Here is a 17,901-nt window from a genome sequence, read left to right as displayed (position 1 = left end):
TTACACTAGCTGAGGATCTGGCCCTAAAATTGTACTCAATCAGAGCATAGATGCTATGGAATGCAATGGTCACAATTAAAAACAAGAATATGCTGCTTACAACATTCAGGAAAAAAATTACTAGAAGTCCTATTCATAAAGAAATCAGACTGATAAGATGGATATCATAATTAATCCAACCTGTAAGGGCCTCTAAAGATACGTATGTCAGTATTTATAAAACTGGTGATATACTGAAAACTTGCTGGATTATATAAAGTTCATATAAAATTACTTATAATTTTATGGCAAAGTCAAACATATGAAATATACTGTAAGAAAAATTCTCAAATTGTCGTCACTAGACCACTCACTGTCCATAGACACTTACTAGTGGTCTGCAGACTGCTTAGCTGGTCACCTGAAGCAGATCTCCACCTAATTTTCCAGGTGCTAAAATACATACTTTTCTAAATATTACTTTTCCACTTAAGCAATTGCCTTAGTTGTCGCAAGGATGCTTCACATTGTCCAGTCAGTTGTGGGAGGGGAAACATTCACGAGACAACTTCTGTTTACATGTGGTCTACACGCAGAAGTCTGAGAAGCCCTGGTGTATTGTATATAAAATCCAAGTCCAGCAGGCTTTACTCATATAAGCAGTTTCTTGACTTCACTCGGACTATTCACATGAACAGAGATCTGCAAGATCAATGCTAGAACTATCCAGGCTGCACTCTGTATGTATTTTTTAGACTGTCATTAGAATCAAAGGATTCTAATCAGAGGGTCATTGTGCATCTGACGTTAGTACTTTCAGAAAATGGATCCTCTCCCTTATCACCAGCAAATTGGACATACCTTCATATGAAGCTTGGTCAGCTGTTTTTCATCAAGATTTAATTGCTTATACACTCTCTTCTTGTACCGAAACTGATAGGGAAACAAATAGATTAAATCAAAATTTCATATTTTATTTAATAGTGAAAAAGATCCGAAATTATCAGAATGTGATATCTGTTAACAGTAATGTAGATTTGGGCAAACTTTAAAAAAAAGGGCTTGGGACGACAGTTTAAATAAACAAATAAATAAATAAACCCCAAGATGTTAGAATGCTTGGAAGAGTACTATTGAAATTCTACAATCCTTATAAGCCAAATTCGTATCTGGTATAAGCATAGAGAAGTCAATGAACTTACATGAGGAATGAGTTTGGCCCCTTGAATCTACACTAATGAACTGAAAATACCATGTGAAGAGCTTTCCCTAAAGACATCTCAGCACTTTCACTTCCGGAACAGACAGAAAAATGAATTGCAGAGGCATGTGAAAATTTAAAACATGCGTTTTAAAAAACAAAACAAAACAGCAGAATGTTTCTGAATCTCAGAAATAGGACCCATTCCTGAAAATCCTTACTCATGGGAGTAGTTCTGTGGACATTAATGGCACATCTGCTGTGAATAAGGATTACTCATATGCATAAAGGTTACAGGACTGGCTTTGGTTCAGCTGAGGCCAGTTATTATTTTATTCTGACTAGTTAGCCTATTGCTAGAGCAGACAGAGAAGCTGAAAATTCATGGGGTCAACATTACACTAGGATATATATTTACCACTCATCTAGCAAACCACAATTTACAGTTCATTAGAAAGCTAAATGGCTCTTCTGTGATTAACTGGCTTTCATGTAAAAATGTATTTTTAAACACTGATTTCATCCCCACTTCTCTTCTCACAAGGTTAGATAGTGGAATTTATGACACCTCCCTGTAAAGGGGCAGTGTGAAACTGCAGTGGCCCAGGAAGGAGTGCTGGGAACATTGTGCTCCTTGCTCATTGTGATGCATAATCTACTCCATCCTAATGAATGAAGTAGACTGTTTGCACTGGTCTACTAGCCTCACCCTGTATACCAGTGCAGGAGGGTTGAGCCATGACCCAGGCAGGGTGTGCCCTAGAACAATAAGCTTTTGTATCACTGTGCAATGTTGGGGAAGCTTCTTGTGTGTCACTACACAAGGTTCCTTCACTATCTGGCCCATAATCTTTCTTGATTATATCTGAAGTTCAAAGCCCCCTCTCCCCTTTTTTAAATATTAGCTTTTTGTGGTATTTCTGTCTCTGTGTTCATTAAGATTCTACTGTAACTACTGTTCATGCTCTCAACATGCTACAATTTTCTCTGAACTGGTAATTACATGTTGTGAACAGAGACAAAAATACATCTTTGTTTACTAGGTAGAATTCAAAGAGTGCTATGTATTTTCTGAATAGGGCCCGAATATCAGCTTTTCAGGCAGAACACTTTTATCCTTTACATGCCATGTACTTGAATTCTGCAGAGAAAAAGGACCCTTTCCCCATTTATTGCACATAGAGGAATTCTGCTGACAAGTCCTGTACAGTTAAAATAGTACTGTAACAAGTGCACTGGGGAAAACAGTAGACTGAAATATAGTGATTATTCCTTTGTTCAGGGTTATAGCAGAAACATCAGTGACTGACCCTCAGAATTCAGCTGGGAGAGTAAGTAGGGCTCTCACTTCCACTAGTTTTACACCAATAAGAATATAAGAACAGCCGTACTGGGTCAGACCCAAGGTCCATCTAGCCCAGTATCTGTCTACCGACAGTGGACAATGCCAGGTGCCCCAGAGGGAATGAACGTAACAGGCAATGATCAAGTGATCTCTCTCCTGCCATCCACCTCCATCCTCCGACAAACAGAGGCTAGGGACATCATTCCTTACCCATCCTGGCTAATAGCCATTTATGGACTTAACCACCAAGAATTTATCCCGTTCTCTTTTAAACGCTGTTATAGTCCTAGCCTTCACAACCTCCTCAGGTAAGTAGTTCCACAAGTTGACTGCGCACTGCGTGAAGAACTTCTTTTTATTTGGAATGTAAATCTACTGATATCAGACCTGCAAATTCCACTCATTTTTCCTGTCTACTATAGCTTTTTGGCCTTTCCTCCAGAGAAAATTGAGCAATTACTGATTCAATACAGGAAGCATTACATATAAAATCAGAAAGTAATTTATGTGAGTTAGGGAATAGCCTTAATACAAAAACATTTCAAGACACAGTAATCTCCTGTTTCCCTAATTTTACTCAAAATTTAGATTACTCATACTAAGGGCTTGTCTGAGCAGTGGGGTAATGCACACTACTTGTGAGAATGATTCCTAAAACACACTGATATGTAGTGCCATAATTGGTCCATGCAGAGCCTGCTAGTGTCCACTACAGATTTCCTAGGGCAGTGTTTTCCAAATGGTGGGTTCCACTCTGGGAGTAGTGACCTGGTGCTCTCAGGTTTGTCCCATATGCCAGGTTGCAATACCACACCTGGAAGCCAAGCCAGCACCACAGGAAGGAGCTGGGTACGTTCAGCTGGGTAAGTGCAGTCACTTCAGGTGTAGGGCACCTTCCCTCTCCAATCCCACTCCAAGCCCCCATCCCCAGGTTCTCCCTTCCACATTAGGCCCATGATTCTCTAGAACCTTCCAGTAACTCTCTGGTGGATCAGGACCCACCATATAGGAAACATTGCACTAGGGAACTTTTAATGTGAACCAGCAGGGTCTACGCGGACCATTTAATGTGGATTCTGGATTTCACATGGCCCTTGCTATATGGTGTGCTACACGGTCATTTTTTCAACTAAAAATCCCAGTGTATCAATAATGAGTAAAATAGGTCAGGCAATGGATTACTTGTTCTTTCATCTGGGAGAAACCATCAGCCCTTCCAGTTCTCTCACTTGACAGAGGGTGACAGGATTTATACAGTCTCTTTTCCCAATATATCTTGCTTTAGCTCAATACTACACCTGGCTGTCCAGGAATGATATTTCCCAGCAGCCCATCATTGCTAAGGGGAAGGAAGTGCTCCACCATGCCCTACAACTGGAACTGCAGTTTGGTCCTTAAAGCATAGTTTAGCACCTTAGATTTCTCCACCAAATCATAAAGTGTTACCCTGAAATGTCTTTCTGTCCATCCGTGATCATGACTTCTGTTCTACTGGTATGTCTCCTGAGGAAAATCCTGGAACAGAGTAGTGCTGGCCCTACAAGTTTCTAGCATTAAAAGGCTGGTACATCCCACCACAGAAAGTCATTGAGCCTGATCCGGTAACCTTTAAGTGAATAATGCATAAAATACCCCAACTGAAACAAACAGCATTACTTGTGTGAGCAAGGCTTCAAGATCAGCCCTTTGATCACTACTTCCTAATGCAATTCACATCCATTTATAAACCTCAAATAGGACTTACTATATATACATATCATACCATAAATAAAAATGTTTCAGACAGTAAAGCTTTAAAATTATTACAGTTGTATTAAAATACCTCTAAGGAGGGAACACCTTGATTCACTGGTTGTGGATATTCCCTAAGGAGTCGTTCCTCATCCAAAAATTTCCCATCTCTCCCATTGCTGGCAGGCTGAAACAGCCCATAATTCAGGACATCTTTCAAACTCTGATTCAAAGTGCATAAAATTCGTTGTTTTGCTACCCAGACTGAAGCTTCAGGATTAAATCTAATGCATTTCTGTAAAGCCAAACAAAATAACATGTTACAAAACTTATGAGAGATTTAAAAAGATCCATCTAAAGTAACAAAAAGCCATATAAGTAATATTGCGAGAGCCTGCAAAGAGTGCACAAAAATTAAAGACAAACGCAAAATAATATACACTTGCATATAAAGCAGAAAATTTTGCTCAGCCACAAGGCAAAATATTCCACAATACTTGATATCTTTCATTTTCATGTTCACAATACCTTACCCAACTTTTTCTAAACAAAGAGGAAGAGAAGAAAGCATATAACTTGAGCTCAAAATGAATGAGATCGGCTATAACAAAATAAACAAATAATCTGGTACTTGTCTGCATTTCCCTGCACAAGAAGCTGAAAATCTACATTTAATTAAATTCTAAGACAAGGAGATTAGATTTCCGACATCTGTTCCTTAACAACATCAAACGCAGAGGTGCTATAAAAACACAGGGCATCCTGAGTTCTCTCTCAGACTTTAGAAATCATATCTTCCTTCGTAGATCATGTGTGAGTACGCTGAATCTCTTGGTACAACCCAGGGGGAAGGCAGGCTAATAAGACTTCAAGCACCCTTTTTTTAATTTTGATTTGGTTTGGTGACCCGTGTAGCCTTCAGCATAATTTAGGTTTAAATTACAGCAGCTTGTCCTCAGCTGCCTTTATGTGGCAGCAGTGATATGTACAGTGGGCCCATCCTCTTGCCTTGATATGCCCCTCCCTCCTCCTACACTGGGACTTGCAAAGAGCATGGCATAGGGCTGCTGTCAGTCTCTCTCCTGGTCAGTTAAAGACTGTTCTGGTCTCCTTATGTTTCCCCAGCAGCATACAGGGGCTGTTCTGGAGGCCCAGGGAAGTACCTCCACCCTCAATAATATTTCAAATACAAGAAAAAAATCAAAATGCACATAGCAGCCTTAACCGTGACCACAACAATATGAACTCAGCTTTTCACTACATGTCATTAAATTTCTCTTTAGGTCATTTCTGAAGATCTCTATGTTCTTAACAATTATATTCTTCAACGTACATTTCTATATGTAGATAACAAGAATGGAACAGTACAGAAAAATACAAATTGACACCTTACAGAAAAGGGAAATTACATTTTTTAATCTGATGTATCAACTTAATTTACAGCTTTCTATAGTTCTCATCTTTGCAGCATCTGTAGGTTACGTATTTTGTAAATTCTCTGGATATAAATCATTCATGTAAAAAACTGATCACTGTGGATTTATTAATGATAAACATGTCAATACTTGACAAAACACTATGCAGTTCTGAAAGTGTGCACCTCTGATTTCATATATTTAACCAAATCATTCAAATGGCTAAATCAAGTGCAAAATTTACCGGTTTATGTGGCAATGCTTTTTTTTTCTAAATCAGTTTCTCCATTTGGGGGAAATATTCCTATCAGTGAAAAACATTCTTGGATCCTCAGCGGCATGAAGGACTTTCAATTCTCCATTAATTTCACTGGGCATTGCAGGTGCTCAGCTGGTCATCAGCATATCTCAAGATTTTGCCCTATAGAAATAGGAGTTACTAGCAGTGTCTGACCCTGTATATTATTTGTGTGACAAGCTGACCAGCTCACAAACTGCAATTTAGGGGACTGCAATCAATGTTTGGCTCTGATTCTACCAATTATTCCTCAAATTAAAAGATCAGTTGACACTGATAATTAGGTATCCTCTATTCACCCTTGTTGCCTGGCAAGAAACGTTATAGCTAAGCTACCATGACAGCATCACACAATCACCCATTTGCTGAAAGAATATGGTAGGCTTATGAATACTAACTTAAATCCAACTCTACTATGCTTTTTTTTTTTCCACACATGGATCATTGGGAATCACATCTCAGTTTGTTTCTCTTTGCAACTGGTACAAACTGCAGTTTTTTGAGACGTGCTTCAAATACTTTCCTGGGCTATTGTTAGGATACATAAGGAAATTATAGGGGTCAGGGAATGTGGGGGGGCAAGGAGAAAGAATGTTCTGCTCAGAATAGTGGGAAGGGAGAAGGAGAAGAAGGGACATGGTTACTGGGCTAACTATACTGTTGTCCCTTTCTGGGGTCTCTCTGAGTGCATCCACCACAGGTGTCAGGCCTCAGGCCTTTACCTCTAGTAGAGTGGAATTCCACATTTTGCTCATTCTCAGCTCAGGACCTAGGTTACAGCCCCCTGGTACCAGCCACGACTAATTCAGCAGATCCATCTGGAACTGAACCCTGCAAGGATTTCTCCTTTGCAGTCTGTGACAGCATACATTTACAGTGATACAGTAACAGCCTCTTCAAAACAAAGCATGATTTATTTTGACTAGTGGTATACAGTGCTTAGAGAAGTAGATTTAAAACAGAAGCCTGCATTCATATTCCCTTACCTAAATGCTTATTCCCCATTTCTGAGTTGGGAGCAACATCCCACACTGTTTACAGCCTTCTCCCTCTGTCTCTGAGTGTCAGTCAGACTGACACATTCTGATCTGCCTTTCTCAGCTCATCTGCAAAAAAACACCCTTTTCTAGGGTCTTTTAGGGTTTACATCCTCTTTTGATCTCAGGCTTATCCTAGATGGAGCTAGCTAGCTGAATTCTCCCACCAACTGATAGCCCAGTCACTGTTATCTTAACTCCTTTGAAGCTACTTATGTGAGGGTGAGTCCCCTCTGTCATCGTGCCACCCTTCTTGCTAGGTTCTGTAACAACCTCCTTATAGGCTCCTTTGATTTAGCTCTATACATTCAGTCAGGCAGCATACAAAATTCAACAGGGAAACTGCGTCACACATAATATTCATAAAAGATATTACAGACATTTTCCTAGATTGTCACAGGGGTCCTGGAAGGCAGACTCTAGGAGACAGGCTTGCTCTCTCTCTAATCTTTCTGTTGGTGACTTCCTCCTCTCCGACCATCAACTTATTTCTTTCAGCATCATTCGTCAGCCTCCCCGCACTCCAACCCTGTCACTCAGCTCCAGTCCATCAGCTCTGATGGCTTCTCCCTGCTCTCAGCCCTCTTCTCTCTGCCCCCTCTTCCTGTTCTTTCATCAATATGATTGTTGATTCTCTCCATGCTTGACTCTTTTGTCCCTCTGTCCCATTTCAAGGTCTCCGCTATTATCCCCTAGACCTGGCTCCTCCTCCAATATCCATTTCCTCAGCTCCTGCTCTCACACGGCAGAGCATCTCTGGAAGAAATTTTGTGACCAGTCCAACTTCCTCCACTACAAATTCACTCTTTACACGTTCTGTTCTACCATTTTCTTTGCTGAACAACTCTTACTTCTCCTACTTCTCCCACAGAAACCCATATCTGCAATCCCAGTCACCTATATGCCATTTCTGACTCTCACTTCTCAACCCTTCTCCCCTCCTGACTCCACTGCTCTCTCTGCACAGGATCTCACAGATTTCTTCCAAGAGAAAATTGACAAAATGCATCTCTCTTCCTTCTTGGCTTGCCTTCTCTTCCTCCTCTCCTCCCCACCCCCTTTCATATTACTCTCTCCTCCTTCTTCCCTGGTCACAAACACAGAAATTTATCAGCTTCTCTCTTTGTCTAACCCCTTCACTTGCCCTGGTAACCCCATCCCATTCCTTGCACCTGGCCACATCTGCACAGTTATTCCTCTCCTTAACCTCTCACTCTTCTCTGACTTTTCTCCCTCACAATACAAGCATGCTTTTGTCTCTTCCTTCTTAAAAAAAAACCCTACACCATTATTTACCCTACTTGCCTCTCCAGCTACTGCCCTCATCTCTCTTCTCCCTCTTATCTCTCAAATCATTGAACATTTTATTTCTAATTGGTGTCTGGAGTTCTTTTCCGCCCATTCCATCCCAGACCCTCTCCAATCAAGCTTCTGTCCCTTGGTCCCCACTGAATCCACTCTTGCCAAAGTCTCTAATGACACCTTCCTAGCCAGAGCTCAGAACCACTACTCCATCGTCACCCTCTTTGACCTGTCAACCACCTTCATTGCCACTGACCATGCTCTTCTTCATGAAATCTTCGTCCTCCCTTGACTTCTGTAACTCCGTCCTCTCCTGGTTCTCATCTGATCTCTCTAATCACTCCTTCAGCATGTCCTTTGGAAAATCTTCCTTATCCCCTCTCCAGCCTTCTGTGGGGGTTCCACAGGACTCTGTACTTGGTTCCTTTCTCTTTTCCCTCTACACTTTATCTCTGCATAATCTCATCTGTAAACACATATTCAACTACCATCTCTATGCTGCTGACTCACCAGCCTGCCTAGTCCACTAGCTCCTTCTTCTCTAATCCTATCAAACTTAAGCTTCTTGTCTTCACTTTCAAGGTACTTCATGGCCTATCCTCTATAATTTCTCAGTCAGTATCAAAATATCAACTCTGGCCACCAATCAGCCTCTGCTGCCAGCCTCTGTTGGCCACTTGTTAAATTTTCAAATGAATACGTCTTTGCTTTCTCCAATGCTACCCTTCATGCTTGGGAACATCTGCAAAACTATCTTATTATCCTCCTTCAAACTTTCCTCTGCTACGATGCCTACAAAAAACTTGACAATGGTCAAACCACTGGTGTGCTGAGACCACTGCCTATCATCCTGACCAATATTGTCTCCTTGCTTCCTTGTACTCCCTTATCTGTCTGTATTCATTGTTGTTTCATCTTATACTTAGGATTGTAAGCTCTTTGGGGACAGGTTCATCTTTCTGTCCTCTGTTTGTACAGCACTGACACAGTGGGGTCCCGGTCTGTGACTGGGTGTCCTATGCACTATGGTAAATACAAATAATAAATAATACCAAGATGATGACTAAGACAAAGTGAAGGAAGAAAATGGAGACAGGTGGGTGGCGGGTGAGATGATAAAAGGCAAGGAGGGGAAAGTGGGGTAAGTTGAAGGCGAAGGAGGCAGGACTGATGGAAAGGAAGATGGGGAAGGCAGAAAATATCATCTCCCACAATATACAGATTGGGCAAGGGTAAGTGGATCCCCCATCTGAGCAGCCAGTGGGGAGACACATTTATCCATGTCCATTTAAGGTTGAATTTTCAACCCTAAATGATCACATATAATTGGAGAGAAGTTGAATTTCCCTCAAACACAGACTGTGACATTGGTAGACCTGCCTGCTCTTGCCACGACTGTAGACATTAGCTGAGCATTCATTTTTGGAAACCAGTACAGCTCACCTACGTTAGTATTGTTCAAGATAGATGTTAGACTTGTAAAGATGTATTTAGTCTCTATGAAGTGACTGCAAGTTGCTCTATGTATTAATCTTACATGTAATGTCTGTATCCCATGCTATAAGGTAACATGTAAGCTTTGCTTTATAACTATACAAATGCCTGCTCTGAATTTGTAACCCAGGCAGGAAGAATGGTTCTCATGCTCATCAGGAAAGACTATCAAAAGTAAGCGGGCCATTGTGAAACATCACAATATGAAGACTAAGGGTATGTCTACACTGTCAAGTTTCTGTGCCACAAATTATACCATTTTTATTAAAATGCTGGAATTAAACTGTGCTCCTTGTGAAACTGGAGCTCACCCACATTAGCAGCTCTTGCAACGGCTAAGACAGCAGTGCATTGTGGTAGCTATCCCACTGTGCAACTGGCCACAGGGTGCTTTGGGAAAGGTTTGCAATGCCTCATGGGGCAGGCACAGCATCACGTGATGCAGGTTTCCCAATCCGTTGTTCAGTGGGCATCCTACTACATTGCCAGCTGCTTTTCAACTGAAGTGCGGGGGAGAAGGGGAGGACAAAAGAGTATGTGACAGGGAGTGTGTAGGGTGAGAGAGACAGTGTGTTTTGGAGGACAGAGAGTGTGTCAGCAGGCTGTCTTGTTAGTTCAGACAGCGGCAGGAAGCAACTAGTCCTGAAGCAGGGGGAAGAGGAAACCCTGACATAAGCCCCTGCCTCCTCCCTGGGCGCTCTCTCTCTCACACACACGCTCCCCTACCTGCCTCTATGTTCAACAATATGAGCATTCCACATTAATGGTTTGCTCTGTGTCCCAGAGCAGATCAGCACAGCACCCAAAGGCTGTCAGAAACAGTGCTTTGAAAGGGGAGGGGTGCAAGTCTCCAGGGCAGCTGAGTTCAAAACAATGAGCAGAGTAGTCACTTGAGGCATTATGGAACAGCTTCGGAGACCAATTACAGCACAGAAAGCAATCAAGTGTCTACGCTGGCAACAGAGCACTGGAGCCTCTGTGCAAATAGCCCTATGACTCTCGTCAAGGTAGGGTTTTTTTGCAGCGCTGCAACTGAGCTGTTTCTGTGCAGAAAGTGGCTTGGCAGTGTGTACACATCTGCACCTTAAGCACAAAAAGCTGCTTTACTGTGCAGAAACTTGCCATTGTAGACAAGCCCTGGGTTAACGGCTCTCTCACACCATAAAGGTGCTACATACAAGGAAGATCATCCCATGAGCCTGAATTCTGGAAGAAGGAAATAAAGATAGCTGACATGAAAATTCTTTATCTCTGCTGTATGGTCTCTCACAGGACTGGAGCTAGGAAACAAAAGTACATATCTCCAGGGCATTCAGTGCTGACAGATTGCTACAACTCTGTCACCCTTTGGAGCAATATACTGTAACTTATTTGTGTATATATGTTGCCCGTTTTAACCTGTAAATAACTCTTTTGTTTCTTTTTCCTAGTTAATAAATCCTTAGTTAATAATCCTTAGCTGATGGCTATAAACATGGTCTTCATTGTGAGATTTGAGGTACAAATTGAACTGGGGTAAATGACTGGTCTCTTGGGACTAGAAAGAACCTGAATCTTTTTTGATCATTTGTGTATGTCAACCACTATCACTAAGTCCAGCTGGGTGGCAAGGTAGACTGGAGCGCTCAAGAGGACAGTCTGTGACTCCATGGTAAGACAGTTATAGTGCTTCAGGAGTTCACATTTGTATACTGGGTTGGTGAAATCTAATTATAGAATGTAGAACCAGTTTGGGGAGTCTGCCCTGATTTTTGATAGTTTCCTCTGAGGTTGGCACTCACGGTCACAAGCCACTGCAGACAATATGACATGGACCAAGAAAAGAGTGATATATTCATCATAATTTTTAAGTCAATATCAAGATTATAGTTTTTGGAGGGGAGTGTCTCATCATTTTGAATGATTGGGACTTGTAATACTGAGACTGAACAATGCCAACTTTGAATCTACAAAGCAGATCCACATGTAACACTTATTCTATGAACATAGCTAGTTCATGTCTATGAAGGGCTTTGGTGGCATTGATCTGGTTTTTAGTATCACCTACTTACTAGCAACTGGATCTGATACAAGCAACTAGTGCTTCCAGTTCTCAATGAGGTTGTGAATACAACCAGCACCACTCTGAATCTAAGAACAATTCCAGGGTGGCATATAGCTCACACCAAAAAAAAAAAAAGTGTGTCATTACTCAACACTTCAAATGTCCTACAATGCTCATTCCCTAAGGTCCCTGAGGCCTTAGAATGTGCCCATGGCATTCCTGCTAGAACATGCATGCTTCAACTAAGATTTTTGACAGTTCTACATTCAAATGGATCCATGTTGGCAGACAGGTGCACCTAGAAGGTAGAGTAAAACAGTAAACAATTTTAAATAGAAGCAGCGGTTAAAATTTTCTGAGGACAGCAAACTGAGTGCGTCTTATAAAATAAAGTTTAACACAGAGATCCTAAGCTGAAGTTTCGGGTGATAAGAGATCTGCATAAAGCAATTGCGGACCAAAGTTTCTCTAAACCTAAACAGAGGGATGTCTCAGGAGCAGGAACACTCTCATTCCACCAAAGGCAACTCACTTCAACTCCTCGCAGGTGTTAACGGAATTCACTGTTCGAGTTGAACCTTTCTCCTCAACAAGCCAGGCAAAGTTTCTTGGATTCAGGGCCGCCCAGAGGATTCAGGGGTCTGGGGTATTCGGTGGCGGAGGGGCCCCACCGCCAAATTGCCACAGAAGAGTTTTCCGGGGCCCCCAGAGCGAGTGAAGGACCCCACTCCAGGGGTCCCAAAAAACTCTCATGGGGGCCCCTGTGGGGCCCAGGGCCTGGGGCAAATTGCCCCACTTCCCCCCGTCTGGGCGGCCCTGCATAGATTGGATGAGAACAAGGAATACCAGATACTTTATGCTATGGAATCTTTCACCTTTTCTTTCACTTCACTTCCAGGGGAGTGTGTGTTGGCAGAAGGGCCAGCAGGATGAATGCAAAAGACTGCAAACAGCTCTTTGAGCACTGCCAGTCTCTGTTCTCTTACCTTCCACAAAATTGTTCTGCTACCTCACTCAGCTCCCATCCCACTTCCCACTCAATATTGCTTTGCTTCAGGAAATGGCAGGGACAATAGGTTGTGAGAGCAGATTTCCATTTTCAGTGAATACTTTGTACTGGAGCAGAGAACGTTGTGCTTTAGGTAAGAACTTCACAGTGTTTTTCACACTTCAGTGCAGGGCACACATGAAAGGCAAAGAGTGGATTTATTCTTTAAAATATAACACATTACAGGATATATCATTATTCACATAGAAATCTGTACCCATCTGTGACAAAGTTCCTCCTCTACCTTGGTGGGTCCTGCACTTATTGGCAGATTTGCTCACCTCCGTGATCTCCCCCACAGTCTGGATCAACTCCTCCTGTGTCTGATCAGGAGTTGAGAGGTTTGGGGGGAACCCGGGCCCACCCTCTACTCCAGGTTCCAGCCCAGGGTCCTATGGATTTGCAGCTATCTATAGTGCCTCCTGTAACAGCTGTGTGACAGCTACACCTCCCTGGGCTACTTCTCCAAGGCCTCCTCCAAACATCTTCTTTATCCTCACCACAGGACCTTCCTCCTGGTGTCTGATAACGCTTGTACTCCTTAGTCCTCCAGCAGCACAGCCTCTCAGTCTCAGCTCCTTGTGTCTCTTGCTCCCAGCTCCTCACACACACTTCCTCTCCTCTAGCTCCTTCCCCTCTGACTGGAGAGAGCTCCTTTTAAAACCCAGGTGCCCTGATTAGCCAGCCTTGATTGGCTGCAGGTGTTCTAATCAGCCTGTCTGCCTTAATTGGTTCTAGCAAGTTCCTGACTATTCTAGTGCAGACCCTGCTCTGGTCACTCAGGGAACAGAAAACTACTCACCCAGTGACCAATATATTTGCCCTCTACCAGACTCCTGCACCCCACTGGCCTGGGTCTGTCACATCATCCCATGGGAAACTGGTGTTATTTCACTGCTTGAACACTGGCACCCTAAATTATAAAATGATTAAACTAAAAACATAAGAACATATGAACAATCATATTGGGTCAGACCATTTCCATCTAGCTCAGTATTCTGTCTTCCAAAAGTGGCCAATGCCAGGTGCTTCAGAGGGAATGAACAGAACAGGCGATCGAGTGATCCTTCCCCTGTCATCCATTCCCAGCTTCTGGTAAACAGAAGCTAGGGACAATCAGAGCATGGTGTTGCATCCCTGACCATCCTGGCTAATAGCCATTGATGGACCTATCTTCCATGAACTAATCAATGCTATGAAAAACTCAAGCTGCGTGGAAAAAATTGACTATACACCAGTTCAAGCTTCCTGCTTTTATTTATTGTTGTCTCTCTCATCTGGGGTCTTGATCTGACATCTTAAGAGGGTGTTTCATACATCTGGGTTTTGAAAGTGTAACAATTGTTTGTACAGAGGGTTTTTATTCATGGCATTATTATAGAACAAAACGCATTTGATTTTATATACTCAATCACTTGTTTAGTGGTAGTATCTTCTAGTAAGCCTATCTCAGGGAAGTGAGAATAATATAGTCTAGGACAAGTGCATATTTATTTTCCCAGACAACAAAAAGAAATTTTTCTTGAGCCACCAACATGCGCTCTTTCACTTGACTTGGCCTGTATTATTGCCATATATGAAAAGCCTTAACAACTTCTTCAATGCCTGTTCATTTGGTCGATGGAGGTGGATTACCTATGCTAATGGTAGAATCCCTCTTGTCAGTGTAGGTAGCATCTACACTGTAGCATTTTAAGTGTAGACGTTCCATTAGGTCGCATCTAAACTATAGTACTGTATTGGTATAACGATGTCACACGGGGATGTGAAAAATCCACGTCTCCAAATGATGTAGTTATACTGACTTAACCCCCCAGGTAGACAGTGCTATGTCGATGGGAGAGCTTCTCCACCTCTTGGGAAGGAGGATTAAATACACCGAAGCTCTCCTCTCTGCATAGGAGCATCTTCACTTATGCGCTTCAGCAGTACAGCTGTGCCAATGCAGTGTTTTAAGTGTAGACCTACCCTTAGTCCAGCTCTACTTGCTAATATAAAAACATTTGATTTAATAGAAAGAATGGCATTTCAGAAGTAATATCCACATTCTCAACAATGACTCATACAGTAAATTATGTGGAAATCATGGCTGGAAGAGAGTGGGGGAGACTACACTGGGAGTATTATTTTAATTCATGTTCCAGCTATACATAATTAAACTAATATCTAAAAGAGGACTCCACATGATTTTTGTGAATGACAAACATCTCCTGTTGAAAGGAAGAGAGAGTACTACAATCCTCATGCCACTTCTACGTGCGACTGCAATACAAATAATAAATAACGATAACCATGCAAATATAAACCTCCGCCACACTGCACAACTCTCAGGTCACATTGGCAAAAGGTTTTAGCCTGATTAGGGGAAGCTGTACATTAAAAAAAGAGATACAGGAAAAGCTTCAGGGAACATGATGTTTTACAAAGAGGAATGGCAGGGTTGGTCCTGGAGCTGGTTTTGTTCAATATCTTCATTAATGATCTAGAGGATGGTGTGAATTGCACCCTTGGAAAGTCTGGAGATGACACTAAACTGGGAGGAGTGGTAGATACGCTGGAGGGTAGGGATAGCACACAGAGGTACCTAGACAAATTAGAGGATTAGGCCAAAAGAAATTTGATGAGGTTCAACAAGTCCTGCACTTCAACAAGTTCAACAAGTCTTGCACTTAGCATGGAAGAATCCCATGCACTGCTACAGACTAGGGACTGAATGGCTAGGCAGCAGTTCTGCAGAAAAGGACCTAGTGGTTACAGTGGACAAGAAGCTGGATATGAGTCAACAGTGTGCCCTTGTTGCCAAGAAAGCTAATGGCATTTTGGGCTGTATAAGTAGGGGCATGTTCATTCCCCTCTCTTTGACATTGGTGAGGCCTCATCTGGAGCACTGTGTCCAGTTTTGGGCCCCACACTACAAGAAGGATGTGGAAAAATTGGAGAGAGTCCAGCGGAGGGCAACAAAAGTGATTAGGGGGATGGAGCACGACTTATGAGGAGAGGCTGAAGGAACTGGGATTGTTTAGTCTGCAGAAGAGAAGAATGAGGGGGCATTTGATAGCTGCTTTCAACTACCTGAAAGGGGGTTACAAAGAGGATAGATCTAGACTGTTCTCAGTGGTACCAGATGACAGAACAAGGAGTAATGGTCTCAAGTTGCAGTAGGGGAGGTTTAGGTTGGATATTAGGAAAAACTTTGTCACTAGAAGGGTGATGAAGCACTGGAATGAGTTACCTAGGGAGGTGGTGGAATCTCCTTCCTTAGAGGTTTTTAAGGTCCGGCTTGATGAAATCTGGCTGAGATGACTGAGTTGGGGATTGATCCTGCTTTGAGCAGGGGGGTTGGATTAGATGACCTCCTGAGGTCTCTTCCCACCCTGATATTCTATGATTCTATGATCAGATGTTGAGTAAAACAAGATACTTTACTATTCCAGAACCTTGGCTCCAGGATTGCCACCTTTCTAATTGTTCATAATTGGACCGTGAGGCCCCTCCCCTTCTCTGCCTCTTCCCCCAGTGCCCCATCCCTGCTCTGCCTCTTTCCTCGAGGCCCCACCTCCTTCCCCACCTCCAAGTCTCTGCCCCTGCTCCCCTTTTCCCACCCAAGATCCCTTCTCTTCCGTCCTCCTATGTCACTCACTGGATCGTTTATACATCCCTCCCTACCCTACCTAGGCTCCCTCTGCTCTGGGAGCATGGGAGATGCTGCAGCCTGACAAAGAGCCTGGCTGACGGTTAGAGACAGCACTGGCTAAGCAGGGGCTGGCACAGGTTAAAGATCTAAAATCTCCCCTTGCCCTGCAATATCTAGATTTTTGTATGGTCAATACATCTGACTGGACACTGCTAGGTCTTCTTTTCGACCAGATTTTTGCTCGAAAATCGGGCACCACGTCCTCTCTATAAAAGCTCTGGAGAGTATTACTAACCGCCTCTCACATAAGACACTTTGTATTCAGACTGCTCTTAACTTATGGCTCAAATAAGTAAGACTTAATATTGCTTTAAAGTTCTTTTACATCACAGATTTTCAAACCCTATTTTCTATAAAATAAAGTCAGTTTTCCATGTAAGGAATTTCCTAGGTTCCACTGTGATTGTGTTTAACAGTGTGGAGCTGCTTCCTATTTAAAATAGTTTCCAATTAACTTTTCCCTTTTCTAAAATGGTTTTCATGATTCTGTCCATTAAGAAGCCTCTTTCTAATCTGCAATAACCACTTCCTTCCACAACAGCTCACCCTAGAACAAATCCTGCTTGTTTTTTTTTTTTGTTTTTTTTGTTTTTTTTTTTGGTAAAGCCATGGCTACTGAAATTTGAAACCTGACATCCTCACAAAAATCAGACACAGTCCTCAATAGAGATGAATCTTTGCATGTTTTGAACTCTATTTATCCATCCATTATTTAACCAAAACATATATCTTTGAAAACTATATAGTGAGAATGCACAGTAGAAAAAAGACCTTAAGACCAAGCTTTTTTTACAAAAGTGGGGGGACCTAAAGTTAGGTTCCTAAGTACATAGTTAGGCACCTAAATACATGGGCTGATTTTTCAAAAGCACAACACGCATAGTGAAATTAGTGCTCAACATTTCTGAAAACTAGATCACTCATTTAGATGCCTTAATATGGATTTACGAGCCCAACTTTAGGCAGATTTAGGCCTACATCTACTCATGTTTACTTAAACAAGAATGTACTGTGCATGCAAACACAGCTAGTTAAGTGCCACTTGTGGATTCAACGAACTTGTGACTTTTGTAAGTACTGCAGTTTGAGTAATTTGGATTTTTTTAATTATTCACTGTTCTCCTAAAATACAAAGGAAATTAAATGTAAAAATGGGTATGAGAGCAACTTTAAAGGCACACTGTTAAAATCACAAATTGTCAGGAAACACAAAAGAAAAGGCTCTCATAAAATATTAATTTGACCACACTGTATATGTATATTATTGTTTAATCACCACTCTATGGTGGCATTCTCAGAAATGCTCCAGTTCC

The 17,901-nt window shown here is 42.1% G+C and overlaps 1 protein-coding gene across 4 annotated transcripts in view; it reads right to left on the bottom strand.

Moving 5' to 3' along the window:
* SHANK2 (SH3 and multiple ankyrin repeat domains 2) overlaps window positions 1-17,901 on the bottom strand; it is a 699,708-nt gene that overhangs the window by 556,331 nt on the left and 125,476 nt on the right. For all 4 annotated transcript variants that reach the window (XM_030560099.1, XM_030560100.1, XM_030560101.1 and 1 more), the window contains exons 5-6: window positions 4,348-4,551; window positions 841-912 (exon numbers count right to left, since the gene is read on the bottom strand). In XM_030560099.1, coding sequence (XP_030415959.1) covers window positions 841-912; window positions 4,348-4,551 — 276 coding nt within the window. The remainder of the gene's footprint in view (window positions 1-840; window positions 913-4,347; window positions 4,552-17,901) is intronic.

The sequence above is a fragment of the Gopherus evgoodei genome, chromosome 4 (genome assembly GCF_007399415.2).
Source record: "Gopherus evgoodei ecotype Sinaloan lineage chromosome 4, rGopEvg1_v1.p, whole genome shotgun sequence".
Classification (NCBI taxonomy): Eukaryota; Metazoa; Chordata; order Testudines; family Testudinidae; genus Gopherus; species Gopherus evgoodei.
Note: the sequence above shows the minus strand (reverse complement) of the source record. Positions and strands in the feature narration are given on the sequence as shown.